General features: G+C 45.0%; 1 protein-coding gene across 1 annotated transcript; it reads left to right on the forward strand.

Annotated features, from left to right (window-relative positions):
* Positions 1 to 41: 41 nt before the first annotated feature.
* On the forward strand, positions 42 to 14,028 carry Mcee (methylmalonyl-CoA epimerase). Its single transcript, XM_075952744.1, has 3 exons — positions 42 to 169; positions 6,803 to 7,140; positions 13,746 to 14,028. Exons 1-3 carry the CDS (start codon positions 124 to 126, stop codon positions 13,896 to 13,898), a joined length of 537 nt encoding a protein of 178 aa, XP_075808859.1. The 5' UTR covers positions 42 to 123; the 3' UTR covers positions 13,899 to 14,028.
* Positions 14,029 to 14,285: the final 257 nt, after the last annotated feature.

Consider the following 14,285-nt stretch of genomic DNA (forward strand, 5'->3'; position numbering starts at 1 on the left):
TCCTGTTTCCCCGCCCACTTCGGCTTTAGGCACGCCCCCCCGGGTCCCAGTCCCCGCCTTCTGCCCGCTTTCCCTGTTCACTCTGCCCTACTAGGACGCTGTGCAAGCGCCTTGCTTCACAAAATGAGGCGCATAGTGAAGGCCGCCGCGTTGGCTGCGAGCACTACAGGTGAATACCGGGCACCGTCAGGGGCGCCGGGCGCGGGGAGCGCTGCACGGGAGGCCGCGGGTGGCCGAGGTCTAAAACGCTGGACTTCCTGAACTGTATTCCCTTAGCGCAAGAGTTCTTTATTGTCCAGCTCCCTGCTATTGGGTTGCCCTTGGCAAACGTGGACCAGACAGGTAACCTGCCCAGGAGCACAGACAAGGCGGGGACTGCAGAAAATCAGGAAGGGACTCAAGAATTATTATATGCCCGCAATAAGAGACAGGAGAAACCAACAAAGTGGCGAGTCCTGAAAAGTCTCTCTTGAATTCAAGCATGTTTTATGCACTTAATCTACCCTTTTTTTCATCTGACGTAAAGAGGAAAGGAACAATCGGAAGGATTGTAAGTTCTCTGAGTTCTCATGACCTCCGTCTCTTTTATAGATAAGCAGAATTATGGTGACAGATAGCCAAGTTTTCTTACTTTCTCCTCTTTCGTTTTCTTTTCTTCCTGGTGACAGTTACTACCCTCAGTCTGAGATTTTCTATTTGGAAGAAAATATAAGGCAGCGTCATTCCAGAGTTACTCTGTTACATTTGTGACAAATCCTTTAGCTGGCTTGTTCAAAAGGTATTCAGAGGAATGAACTTTTGTTAATATACTTCCCACCTGGAAAGTTCTGTCTGCTCATCTGATGAAGCCTACACTACTAGTCATCTTTCAAAGTCGGCTCTCAAACTAAATTTGTTTCTTATTTTGTTTTTTTGGTTCTCTAGGCTTTCAGGCCAATCAAAAAATTACTTGTCTAGCCGGGCGGTGGTGGCGCACGCCTTTAATCCCAGCACTCGGGAGGCAGAGGCAGGCGGATCTCTGTGAGTTCGAGACCAGCCTGGTCTACAGAGCTAGTTCCACGACAGGCTCCAAAGCCACAGAGAAACCCTGTCTCGAAAAACCAAAAAAAAAAAAAAATTACTTGTCTGTCCTAGCATGCCCCCAAGGCAGAGAGATGGGCCACAGGCAAAAGAAAAAACATATATATCTTAATACATGAGCTGCCTTATAATCAGTTTAGTATAGTGGCACGTGCGCGCGCATGTCACACAAACACAGACACACACACGTGTAAGAGAGCATATTGTATCAAAAGACAGAGCAGAGCACAATAGTTTTTTTTTTGTCAGGGGGGGCGTTGATTTGTTTTATCTAGACAGTGTTTCTCTGTGTAGCTCTGGCTGGCCTGGAACCACAAAGATCTGTCTGCCTCTGCCTTCTAAGTGCTGGGGTTAAAGGCGTGGTTTGACAGAGCAAAATGTTAAGATGAGTTTCTGATTCAGCTAATGCTGAAGTTTTGCTAGTACTTCTGCTTGGTATGGTTTTCGTATGCCTGGCCGAATATAAATCACCACCTTAGCATGCCATATGTTGTTTTTTTTTTCAAATATCTGCTAAGGCAGAATCACATGTTCTGTCATAGCAAGCTCTCTCTTAGAAAATAGGCATTGCTTATCAGACATACACTAATGATATTAAAAATGAGGATCTGGCCGGGTGGTGGTGGTGCATGCCTTTAATCCCAGCACTTGGGGAGGCAGAGGCAGGCGGATCTTTGTGAGTTCGAGACCAACCTGGTCTACAAGAGCTAGTTCCAGGACAGGCTCCAAAGCTACAGAGAAACCCTGTCTCGAAGACAACAACAACAAAAATGAGGATCTGGACTGAGATAGTACCTCAGTTCCTAGAGTGCTTTCTTAATATGCACAACGCCTTGGCTCAGTCTTCATCCCCACATAAACTAGCATGGTAGTGCATACCCGTAATCCAAGTACTTGGGAAATGGAGATAGAAGAACCAGAAGTTCAGGTTCATCCTCAGCTCCTGTGCTGGTTTGAATGTAATTGACCCCTATAATCTCATAGGATGAGGAGGTGTAGCTTGTTGGAGTGGGTATGGCCTTGTTAGAGGAAGTGTGCCGCTGTGGGTGAGGGCTTTGAAGCTTCCTTTGCTCAGGATACTGCCCAGTGAGTCAGTCTACTTCCTGTTGCCTGCAAGATGTGGACTATCAGCTACTCCCCCAGCACCATGTCTGCCTGCCTTCTGCCATGCTCCCCGCCGTGGTGATAATTGACTAAACCTCTGAAGCTATAAGTGAGCCCCCAAAATTAAATGTTTTCCTTATAAGACTTGCCGTGGTCATGGTGTCTTTTCACAGCAAAAGAATCCTAACTAAGGCAGCTACATACTCAGTTTGAGGCCAACCTAAGATACCTGTGAAGTGAACTCCCACCCACAGAGTGGGGGCTCCCTTCCAGACCCCAGGTTAGGCACAAACAACACCCAAACCTCTGTTTTAACCAAGATCCTTTATTAAGCAGGAAGAAAAGTTAAAAGTGGCTGCTTTCTGCCTCAGGCAGAAAAACAGCATCAAATGGTCTTCCAGGTGTCCTTAAGAAGAGAAAAGGGGAGATCTGTGTTAGAATAGGCGAGGGTGTCCTGGTAAAGGAGATCGAGGAGGAGGGAGAAGGGAAAGGGGCAAGGATATTTGTCCTGGGGGGACAAAGGACTGACCTCTGAACGGAGAGGAGACAGATGTAGCACATAGGCAAATGGTGGTTTATAAAAGGGGGAACCCCATGTTAGGATGAGGTGGTTAATTTTATCTGGGCATGTTATTTAGGTGAGCCAAAGGGGGCGTCTGATTCCTGGACTTTGGTAGTCAGCCGCAGGAGGCAGATGTAGCCAAATAAGGGAATAGGCCTTGGTGGCTAGCTTTAGGAATGTCATCTAACAGTTTTTAGCAAGGCAGAGAGAATGGGATGGAGGGCAAGGTCTGGCAGAGCCACATGCTTGAGTGGGCAAGTGTCCCTTCATTAGCACCTTTTTCTTTTATTATTAAATGGCTGGGTATTGGGTAAGTGGGCGTTGTTTTCTCTGTTTGCTTCCTGCTGACATTGAGGCATCGTTCAATGAAGCTGGTTGGTTGGTCGAGGCAGGGAAGAGCAGGCTGTGTCAGTTGATGTCCAGGTTCTGCAGGACCATCTGAGGCTAGGGAAGTGTCGTCTATGAGACTGGACCAGGATGTAGAGTCTAAGGAGACAGCTGGACTGGCACTGGAGTTGCTGGAGCAGTCTGTAGTCGGTTTGAAATCTGTTGGGACAGATAGACTAGGGACAGAGGTGACGTTAAAGAGTTTAGAAAAAACATTTCGTTTGAATGTACATTTGAAACTTTTAGGTTCATGGTCCTAGCAGTTGGGAAGAGGAGTCCCAAGACCAGGGAAAGGGGGAGAGATCTTACCCTTAAGAATAGGCAATAGCCAGGAAATCTTGGGCTGTTGGTTTCAGAGAAAACGGACCCTTCTTTCTCTTACCAGCTGTCAGTTGCCAATAGCTCCTCAGCTGGAGGTGGGACTTCATGCCTACCTCTCTTTCCGTGTTGGGATTTTGTCTGGATTGAATTTTTTGCAGGTCTTTTTCATGCTGTCATAACTGCTCTGAATTCATGTGTGAGGCTGCATTACTGTATTCCTTGTAGTCGTCCGTGGCTTCTGGGTCTACACTCTTTCTGCCCCTCTTCCACAGTAATCCTCGAGTTTGGGAGGAGGGGATAGGAGATTGTGTGTGTGTGTGTGTGTGTGTGTGTGTGTGTGTGTGTGTGTGTGTGTGTGATATGTATGTATGTATGTATGTATAAATGTGTGTGTGTGATATGTATGTATGTATGTATAAATGTGTGTGTGTGTGTGATATGTATGTATGTATGTATAAATGTGTGTGTACCATTTAGGACTGAGTGATCTCTTATTTTCTGTACCTTGTCTCTATGTTAATTACCATCTACTTGAATAGAAGCTTTTCTGATGAAGGTTGAGAGATACACTAATCTATGGATATAATGTTAAATAATTGAAAGTCAGTTTCCTACTACTCCCATTTATTTAGCAGAGTGATTGTCCTATCTAGCCATAGTTTCGTTCATTAACAGTGGTGTCAGGTAGGGTCTCAACTTGTGAAATGGGCCTTTAGATCCAATCACGAAGTTGTTGGTTTTCCTCATGACATTTGTACCACTGTTGCACACTGGGCGTGTCTTGTCAGGCTGGCGATTGCAGCTGTCATGGTTCACAATTAGGTAAGACTGATGACCACGTTACTTCTCCAGTAGTGTGCATAGCCCTACAGCGTGTGAGAGATAGCCAGCCATGATGAAGCTTCCAGTGAGTACCAGCTTTGTTTTTCCATGTTCTGTGACTTAAGTATGTGGTGTCATCAGCAATAAGGGGCTCTGGAGGGTAACCAAGAGCATTGGCAATAGTTTGGGGACTCTATGGCATCCATTAGGCCAATTACTTCAGAAGAGGTAACCCATTCTTGGCAGTAGGCACTGGGCTTTTTATTTGTTATCCTGTGTGTCATATAGAGGCGTTGTTGCCCCATTAGAGAGTAACTCCTTTTAAATGGTGTGTGTGTGTGTGTGTGTGTGTGTGTGTGTAATAGTGTATAGCATGGGGGGGACTGGTTAACAGATTGCTGAAAGATAGTTATTGTTTAGTTTCCATTTCTATATTATAAGAAAAGAAATTCACAAGTGAAGAAATGGTCATGAGCAGTATACACGAATCAGAGGGGTTTGATTTGTTGTGATATAGGAGACCGAATTCAGATCTTTGTACACGCTCGGCAGTGTTCCTTCATTGAGCCGTATACCCCATCAGAACTGGAAGTGTATATGTGTGTGTGCACGCGCGTGTGCGCTTATGTGTGTGTAAGCTTGGTCAGGAGTAGGTTTCCATATGGTCTTTAGTGTTAATTATCCCTCCCCATATTCCCTCCCATCCCCACTCAATTTCCATTACTCCCTCTTTATACTAATGAGTGCGTGTATTGGTCCTAGCTGTGGCTCTGGGGAAGGAGGACAGGCAGATCTCCAGAGCTCACTGACCAGCCAGCCTTTCCCATTACTGAGCAAGACCTGACTCAAAAGTGGCATATAAGAATAGGGTGGAGGATACCTAATTCCATCCTTTAGCTTTTGTGAAATTGTACACACACACACACACACACACACACACACACACACACACTGTTTCTCTCACACACTTGGCTTGTTGTAGTATTTCATAAGGTATACATATATCAAAACATCACATTGTAAACTTTCAGCATTTATACTTTCATGTATAATTATAAGATATAAAGTATAAGTTATAAATTATAAATATATTTATCAATTATAAATCATAATGTATGATTTATACTTGTCAGTCATACCTAAATAAAACTTGGGGGATTACATTATTTTAAACTCTTTATGGCTGGTTGCTTGGTCTACAAGATTTTACCCACAGACTCTTACTGCATTTGATAGTTTGAATGTAATTGGCCCCCCTAATGGTGGGGCCTCCCACTCTCATAGGGAGTGGTGCTATTAGAAGGTGTGGTTTTGTTGGAGTAGTTATGCTTCTATTCCATCAAGTTGAATAAAGAAATAATGTAAAACTCGGGCCCAGAAGAAATCACAGCCTGGTATACACACCTTGTTCTCACTCTCCACCAAGAAGTTAGATGTTTTCCTTAGTTGATATTAAACAAAATATCCACCCAAATTATGCAGAGTATGCCTTTTGTGAGTTCATTCCATGGTGTGAAACAAACATGTGTACGGATTGGGAAGAAAATTGCCTGCTCTTCTCCTTGGGGGTGATGTTCACTCTCACATCCAGACTTCTGTAAAAAGCAGACGTCATTGGGCAGTTCTGATGTGCAGAGTACCCCTAAGTGCTACAGTAGGCATGGATTACTATGAATGTACAGTTACCCCTAAGTAAGCATGGATTACTATGAAAAGTGGGGTTCTTTGTTCAGAGTGGAAGTGAAGCTAGGAATATGCTTTTTATATTTATTTGTATTATTTTTAGTTATGTGCATGTGTGTGGGTCTGAGTGTGGGTTTGTACACTTGAATGCAAGTGCTCTTGGAAGCCAGAGGCATCCGATCCCCCTGGAGCTGGAGTTCTAGGCATCTATTGGCTGCTCGACGCAGGTGCTGGGATCTGAACTCGGGTCCTTTACAAGAGCAGTAAGTGCTCTCGACCTCTAAATTATCTCTCTAGCCCCAAGAATTAGATTCTAACTCTGAACAAATAGCTTTCTCCCCTACAGTTTGAACCTAGAGCCTAGTGCTTAGTAGATAAACACTGTATCACTTAACTGTCTCCTGGGCTCTCCTCCTGTTTTGTTTTGAGGCAGTCTCACTAAACAGCCCACCGTGGCCTTGAATGCACTCTGCAGCTTAGGCAGGCCTTGAACTTCCTCTCCTCCCACTTCTGACTCCAGAGCAGCTGGGATTATAGATCTGTGCCACCAGGCCTAGGTGACACACAGCTGGGATTATAGACCTGGGCCACCAGGGCGGGCTGACACACAGCTGGTATTGTAGACCTGGGCCACCGGGCCAGGCTGACGCATAGCTTTTAATTCTTGGCAGAGCAGAGTGAGTAGTTTTCATATAACAGTTTCTAATTTAATATCAAATAGATAATGTAAACAGTGAATTTTATAACTCTTTGTTTAGATTTTAAAATGAAATTTAGAAGTACATGACTTCTCAAAAGAGAGATATCAATGGCCGTTCGACTTTTTTTTTTTTCCCCTCTCAGGGCTTTTCTCCAGAGTCCAAACTCCAGTTGCTTCGGGGAGAAGTCTTTCCGTGTCACAGTCCCTGCAGCAAGTGTCAGGTCCTGTGTGGAACCTGGGTCGGCTCAACCATGTGGCCATAGCAGTGCCAGACTTGGGAAAGGCCTCGTCATTTTATAGGGATGTTCTGGGGGCCCAGGTAAGCGAGGCGGTCCCTCTTCCAGAACATGGAGTATCTGTTGTTTTTGTCAGCCTGGGAAACACCAAGATGGAGCTGCTCCACCCACTGGGGAGTGACAGTCCAATCACGGGCTTTCTGCAGAAGAACAAGGCTGGAGGAATGCATCACGTCTGCATCGAGGTATTCTATCATCTTAGTGTCTGCTGTTTGACTGCCTATAACCAGAATCGTGTATCGAGTTTTGAACGGAATGGTACTATTATTTTCCTTTAAGGGTGAATGTGTACGTCGGGCGTGTGTTTGTGCAAGTGTGTATATGTGTGTCTGTGTATGCATGTGCAAAAGTGTGCATGCATTCACTCTCTTTCCTTTGAGGAAACTATAAGAATAACATCAATGTATTTTGAGGACAACTAGATCCAATAGATCTAAGCTAGACCACCAAAGTGGATGTATTGATTAAATGTGGACTCTCTTGTAATAAGAAAGCAAAGGCTTTCCACTATCCCTATGAGGCAGTTAGGCACATGAAGAAAGATTATAAAATAAGAATTTCATCAACATGCCGAGGTTTTAGATGCAGTGGCAGGGATCGAACTGAGGGCACCATGCAAGCTAAACCTGTGTCAGACACAGGGCTATACCCCAGCCGAGGTATTCTCATAATTCTGATCTATCTTTAAAAATTGAATAACTTTCCAGGCAATGGTGGCACATGCCTTTAATCCCAGCACTTCGGAGGCAGAGACAGGCTGATTTCTGTGAGTTTGAAGCCAGCCTGGTCTACAGAATGAGTTCCGGGACAGCCAGAACAACACACAGAGAAACCCTATCTCAAAAAAATCAACCAAAACAAATTAAATAACTTGTTCCTTATTAGAAAACCAATTCATTTTCAATTTCTGAAGGGTTTTTTTTTTGTTTTTAAAAATCACTCCTCTCCCCCACCCCCGCATACCATACCTTGCGTGTTGGAGGTCAGAGGGCAACTTGCAAGAGCCATTTCTCCGTTTCCACTATGTGTGTTCTGGGGGATTAAACTCAGGCCATCGGGATTGGTGGTAAGCACATTTGCTCACTGAGCCCTCTCTCCAGGCCCTGGGTTTTAATATCTCCCAAACTGCATTTTGCTAACAGTGTCTGAGGAAAACATGAGGAAATGTTTGATAAGAACATTCTCATTAGAGAATATTTATCTGTAGATGGTCATGTTCGGATAACTGACTTTGAGGCTCCCAGCAATGCCAGTTAGACTTCAGCTTAAATTAACTTGATAGGACAACTAACTCATCAGCAAGACATAATGGCAAAATGAATGGCAAAGCCTCAGCCCTAATTCTGAGGAGCACTAAGTTGGCTAGAATAAAATCAAGGCTGTATTCACACATGTGAACCTACTTTGTGTTCGGTACCTGGAATTCAGCCAAACACATGGACCCTGTCTCCAGTGAAGCAGGGATATTTCAGCAGTCAAGTGGACCCTACTATGATAATGGGATTAAGATGTGTGTCTTCTCAGTATTCTTCAGTGAGGTGGAAGTTGATTGCTCGGGTCAAGGAGCTGGAAGGTGTCACAGGGCATTGGCTATAATGACTATGAAGAAGTTCCCTCAGAGAACAGGAGGAAAGGCCATCATAACAGCTAACAAACACGTGTATACCCTTTGACACACATGAAATTAACTATGACACACACATTCTTTAACTCACTCTCCTGGCTGCTCTGTTAGGATGCCACTAACCCCTCTGACAGGAGAAAAAACAAGACTTGATTAATTTGCTCACGGTAACATCAGGTACACACAACAGGGCTCAGGTTCAAACCCAGATTTATTCTGTTTCCAGGGTATGCACTCATAGCCATGTGGCCAGTTGCCTTCACTGTGTGATCAGACCTTAAAATGTGAGGTTGGGGACCCCATCCGACATTCGGCCAGGGGACCACACACAGTCTTGTCTTTACCCTTTCTTTCATCCTTGGAGGTTTCTTGGCTGCCAGTTTTATCCGTGAACAGAGGGTTCGTGTAAGCCCCCCTCTCAGGATGGAATACTGGACCATCTGCCTTTGAGTCTACTCTCTTTTCTCCTCCACGGTGTGGTCTAGGTTCCACATCAAGAGAGCTCGTGCTATCAAAGGAGACCAGCTGTGAGTCAGAAGTTCAGTTAAGTAGAGTGCGAGTCCAGGAAAGTAAGAGCCAGTTCAAAAGGAGAGAGCAGAAGAGGGGGCAGCAATGCTATGAGTGTGAAATGGAGGCAGGAGACGTGTGAGTGTGGAAGGTGCTCGGCCTACTTCAATCTGATAGCATCGCCACACGCAAAAGTGGCTTCGCCACACAGATTTCCCTTTCCCATCCTGAGCTATCACAGTGGTTTATGGGACTGCCTTAGGTACTGCTGTTCAACAGCCAACAGGAAGGGAATCAGAGAGCACTAAGGGCAAATGCCTATGAGGTGACTTGGGCATTTTACCTGTGGTTTCTACTCATGTCCCACTGACCTGATCATAGTCAGACGGTACGTGTGGCTGGAACAGAGACTGGGCAGTTTAGTCTGTGTCTAGGTAACTATGTGTCCCGCTCAAACAAGAAAGACTTTGATAGCTGGGAGGTGGTGGCCCATGCCTTTAATTCCAGCACTCGGGAAGCAGAGGCAGGCAGATCTCTGTGAGTTCGAGGCCAGCCTGGTCTACAAGAGCTAGTTCCAGGACAGGCTCCAAAGCTGCAGAGAAACACTGTCTTGGAAAAAAAGGTTTTATAATTAAAAGGAAGAAAGTGAGAGCGTCAGTCTGGATCAGATTTGTTTATCAATATCTGCAACACTTGGCAATTTTTATTTTTTTATTTTTTTTAGGACTTTTTTTCTGTGTTTGGGTGTTTTTCCTGCATGTGTGTCTATGCACCCTGTATATGCATGCAGGGCCTGTGGAGGTCAGAAAGGGGCATAGGATCCCCTGGATCAGGGGTTACAGATAGTTGTGAACCACCATGTGAGTACTGAGAACTGAACTCCAGGCCTCTGGGAGAGCAGCAAGTGCTTTTAACCCCTGAGCTGTCTCTCTAGCCCCAACTTAGCAAATTTTAAGAATAGGTATTGCCAAGATAGCCTTACCTTCTTTCTGAATGGCGAGACACTATAAGACGGAGACACTGGAGAGTCATTTCTCTCAGAGCTGTGGCATTCTCAGATAGTGGAGTCACAAGATGGAGCAGGTTTAATTCCTCAGAGCGAGTGGAGCAAAATTCCCTGCCTTTCCTTGAACAGAAAACATATTTTGTGAATGTAAATATTGAGATTTCAATCTCAGCGTATTGTCGGACTGTAGCCGTAATATTCTGTTCTGGCTGAAGGACTTGGGTCTTGAACTGTCTTCTAAAGTACAGTCCTCTGATGATAAAGCCCACCAGAAGCCCTTTCTGTGATCAGCGTTCCAGTTCATCTGGCCATGGAGTGGCATCACCAACACCATTTTGTTTGCTCAGGAGCGCGGATGCAGGAGCCGCGGTGCTGCTGTACAGCTCCTGCTCAAGGTTTCTCATGTGACACACGTCAGCAGCGACCACAGTGCCTTCCCAGATGCCTCACTCACGTGACTGGTACTGAGTGCACTCTTACAGCTTGGAGTTCAGCTGGACGTCTAATAGGAGCGCCTACAGGGGACCTCTTTGGCTTGACAAGCGAGGTGTAGTTCTGAGGGTGACTGAATTTCTTTCTGTGTTTATATGTGCGTGTATCCCCACAAAACTAGGGAGGACCGTGTGGCCTCTTCTGATGGCACCTTCTGCCACTGCCTATTGGTCACAGGCAGGTTTGAAGCAGAACAAGTCTCTAGATCTTGGCTTTTTAAAAAGTGTGTGAGTGCTTTGCCTGCATGTGTAGATGTACCTGGTGTCTAACAAGGGTAGAAGAGGGCATAGAGGGCACTGGGTCCCCTGGAACTTCAGTTACAGATAGGTGTAAGCTGCCATGTGGGTGTCAGGAACTGAACTACGGAGGAGTAGCCGGTGTTCTGAACTGCTTAGTCATCTTTCTAGCTCCTGGATCCTGTCTCTTAAGGGGAAGAGCCAAGCTTTCAGAGCACTGTAACCACGAATGTGTGCTGAGAAAAAGGCTAATGTGGAATTTTTTTTAAGCTATAAAATTATTTGAATTCCAAATTACCAGAAATGGGGAAGTTGGGATCAGCATCATTCGCATATGCAAGAAGCAACAACATGCCTAGCCTCGTGAACACATCACAAGTGATGGGTTTCGTCAGCTTTCTCTAGCATTTGGTCAACAACATGCCTAGCCTCGTGAACACATCACAAGTGATGGGTTTCCTCAGCTTTCTCTAGCATTTGGTCAACAACATGCCTAGCCTCGTGAACACATCACAAGTGATGGGTTTCCTCAGCTTTCTCTAGCATTTGGTCAACAACATGCCTAGCCTCTTGAACACAAGACTCGGGATTGTTGAAACACAACAAGGTAGAAGACCCATAAGCACCACATCACAAATAATGGGTTTCCTTAGCTTTCTCTAGCATTTGGTCATAAACATCACTAAGATGTCTTAATGTATATCGTTTGTTCAATGATTCTGGGGAGACATGAAAAAAATGTCTGTCTGAACTCGAGGGCACCAACAGCTCAAAGAATAACTCGTTCAACTCCACCTTGATGAGGAGGGTGGGTTTAACTGGGGTTTGCTTACCAGGTGGTGGCTGACTGATTGCAGAATTGCCAGCACCCTGCCTACCAACGCCTTGTTTTCTATGGCTCCCATTCTACAACAGAACTGATACCATGGACTTAGAGCACCACCTAGTATTAAAGCCGCAGAAGTGACCACAGCTTAGATAGCAGGGCGTAAGTAAACTCAGACCCAGCAAAGTTATTTTATGTGCACTCTGTCCTTGCTCTTGCTGGGGATTCAGAAAACACTGTCCCACGGAAGGGTGGCTTTGTTTTTCTGCACTCTGGAAGACAGACAGCTTAATGCAGCTGACTGCAAAATGGAGTCACTCTGGGGGTGGATTCGGAGAACTGCACATCTGTAAGTGTTCCTAGTTCTTCTCTAGCTTGTAGGTCTTTTGCCGTTTCTTTCATAATATCATCCCTTCTTTAGTCATCTAAGTCCACTCACTGGAGAAATGGATTTATTCTAACATCATTTGTCCTTAGCCAGACCCAGTGAAACCTCTGATTGTGTAGTTTCTGCTGTGGACACTCTTTATGGATCTAGACATCTGAGAAATCAGCACCTGTTGATTGTAACGTGCCCAGTTTCTGGTACTGTGTGATACAACTTCAGCAGATGAGCCACAGCCTGTACAGTGAGTAGAGGACATACCTGTGAAGAGGTCCACCTAGGATTGGAATGTTGGGTTCAATAACCTCTGCAGTGTGAGGAAGAGTGGTGATAGACTCGTGTGTGTGTGTGTGTGTGTGTGTGTGTGTGTGTTGGGGGCTGGAGGTTGCCTAGATTGGGGGGGGGGGTCAGAGTTAGTGATGTGTAGAGAACATCATTGCAGGAGAATGTGACGATCTGTATTTTTGTATGTAACCCTGAGAATACATCGGTTGTCACTCAGAATTCCCAAATCTCTCACTGTCTCCTGCAGCCTGAGCTGTTGTCACATGGAGCTCTCCCTGTACCCATCACTTGTCTGGCCCCCTCTCCTGCACTGCAGACAAGTGAGACACTGAAGACACACAAAAGAGAAGTGAACAGTTAGGAGTTTGTGGTCTTATGATGGAAGTGGCATTCGGACAGCTTTGTAGTGTCTTTCATTTCTAGTTTGGATCTCAAAGGCCATAGCCGGGTAGCATTTCTCAGGGGAGCCAAGAAGCTTGAGATCAGGGAAACATATTTGCTGAGCGCCTACTAAGTGTAAACTGCTAAGAACTTAAGGGCCACCATATTTTAAATTATTCCCATGGTAGATGTTTGTGCTAGTAGATTTTCTCCACTGTGAGAAATAGCAGAGACAAGATGAAAGGTGTCTTCTGGCTTGCTGACTTGGAGCTCCCAATTCATGACTTGTATCAGCGTAAATGAATGTAGGCAGATTGTAATAATCTATACAGCTTTAATGGGGAAATAGACTTACAGAACCACCAGTTCCAGCAGAGAACAGGAAAACAGAAGGGGCCAGATTTATATGTAAACATTAGCCCGAGGCGAACACGCCCCCTAATGGGCTGGGCTTATCCCTACAATGACTTACTATCTTCAGTGCAGCCTGTGATGACAAGAAGTGAAAGACACCACTGTCTCCTCAAAGGCACCGCTCTAATGCCCTGAGACCTCCCACTAAGCCCTGCCTGCTAAAGGCTCACTGTCTCCCATCAACTCCACCTGGTGCCGATGTTTACTAATGAAACTTTGGGGCCTTATGGGTCACACTAACAATCTTTTTTTTTTTCATTATGGATAAGAAACTCCACTCCCTCAGAAAAAGTTTGTTCAATGTTAGAAGAAATATCTGAAGTATAATATCACAATGTAGATCGCAAATCCACTAAGGTGAAAGGTCTTTGGTGTTACAGTTTTCATTTTTTTATTTTCTGAAAAATTGAGGCTTCTTTTGTGAGGTGCTTTTGTTTTGGTGCGAAGGGTGGAACTCAGGGCCGCATGCACTCTAGGCATGGGCTCCATGACTGAGCCCCACCCCAGCCTATGTGATAGTTAAGGCATAGTCCTGTCCAAAGGCAGAGGAAGCAGCTGACTCGAGCTCAAGACGCACGGCAGCATTTGGTATTTTTTCCTCTCAGATGTACCCACATTTTCCTCCTCTTTCCAGGTGGACAATATAAATGCAGCTGTGACGGATTTGAAGAAAAAGAAGATTCGTAGTCTGAGTGATGAAGTCAAAATAGGTGCACATGGGAAACCTGTGATTTTCCTCCACCCCAAAGACTGTGGCGGGGTCCTTGTAGAACTGGAGCAAGCGTGATCTGTAATTGGCAGACACTTAATTGGCTTGGACAACTCTTATCAACACTATCAGATGTATTATGCTACTGCTTCCTCTACTTAAAACGTCAAATTAATTACAGAAAGATTAAAATATATGTACACACATATATATCTATGTATATTTGTTATTTAAAATGGGAGGAAATCTTAATTAGTAAATACTTGGCATTGTTGAAATGATGTTCATAGACACTGCGCCCAATTTTTCCACTCAGGCAGACCTCCCACATCTTTCTCCAGGGTCTATCCCAGTGAGTCTTCCTCTTTTGCCCTATTCATACCTCTTCCCAACCCAACAGATCCAGCCCAGGTCCTACATCAAGTGCCCCAACTTAGGTCTTTCTGCCTGCTTTACAGATGATCT

The sequence above is a fragment of the Microtus pennsylvanicus genome, chromosome 18, assembly GCF_037038515.1.
Source record: "Microtus pennsylvanicus isolate mMicPen1 chromosome 18, mMicPen1.hap1, whole genome shotgun sequence".
Taxonomy (NCBI): domain Eukaryota; kingdom Metazoa; phylum Chordata; class Mammalia; order Rodentia; family Cricetidae; genus Microtus; species Microtus pennsylvanicus.

What these genes read in the sequence shown, in the direction of transcription:
- Mcee (XM_075952744.1), top strand. Translation starts at nt 124, where the DNA reads ATGAGGCGCATAGTGAAGGCCGCCGCGTTGGCTGCGAGCACTACAG. An exon ending in GTTGGCTGCGAGCACTACAG is followed by an intron (nt 170 to 6,802) that starts GTGAATACCGGG and finishes TTCCCCTCTCAG; the next exon opens with GGCTTTTCTCCAGAGTCCAA. An exon ending in TGCATCACGTCTGCATCGAG is followed by an intron (nt 7,141 to 13,745) that starts GTATTCTATCAT and finishes TCCTCTTTCCAG; the next exon opens with GTGGACAATATAAATGCAGC.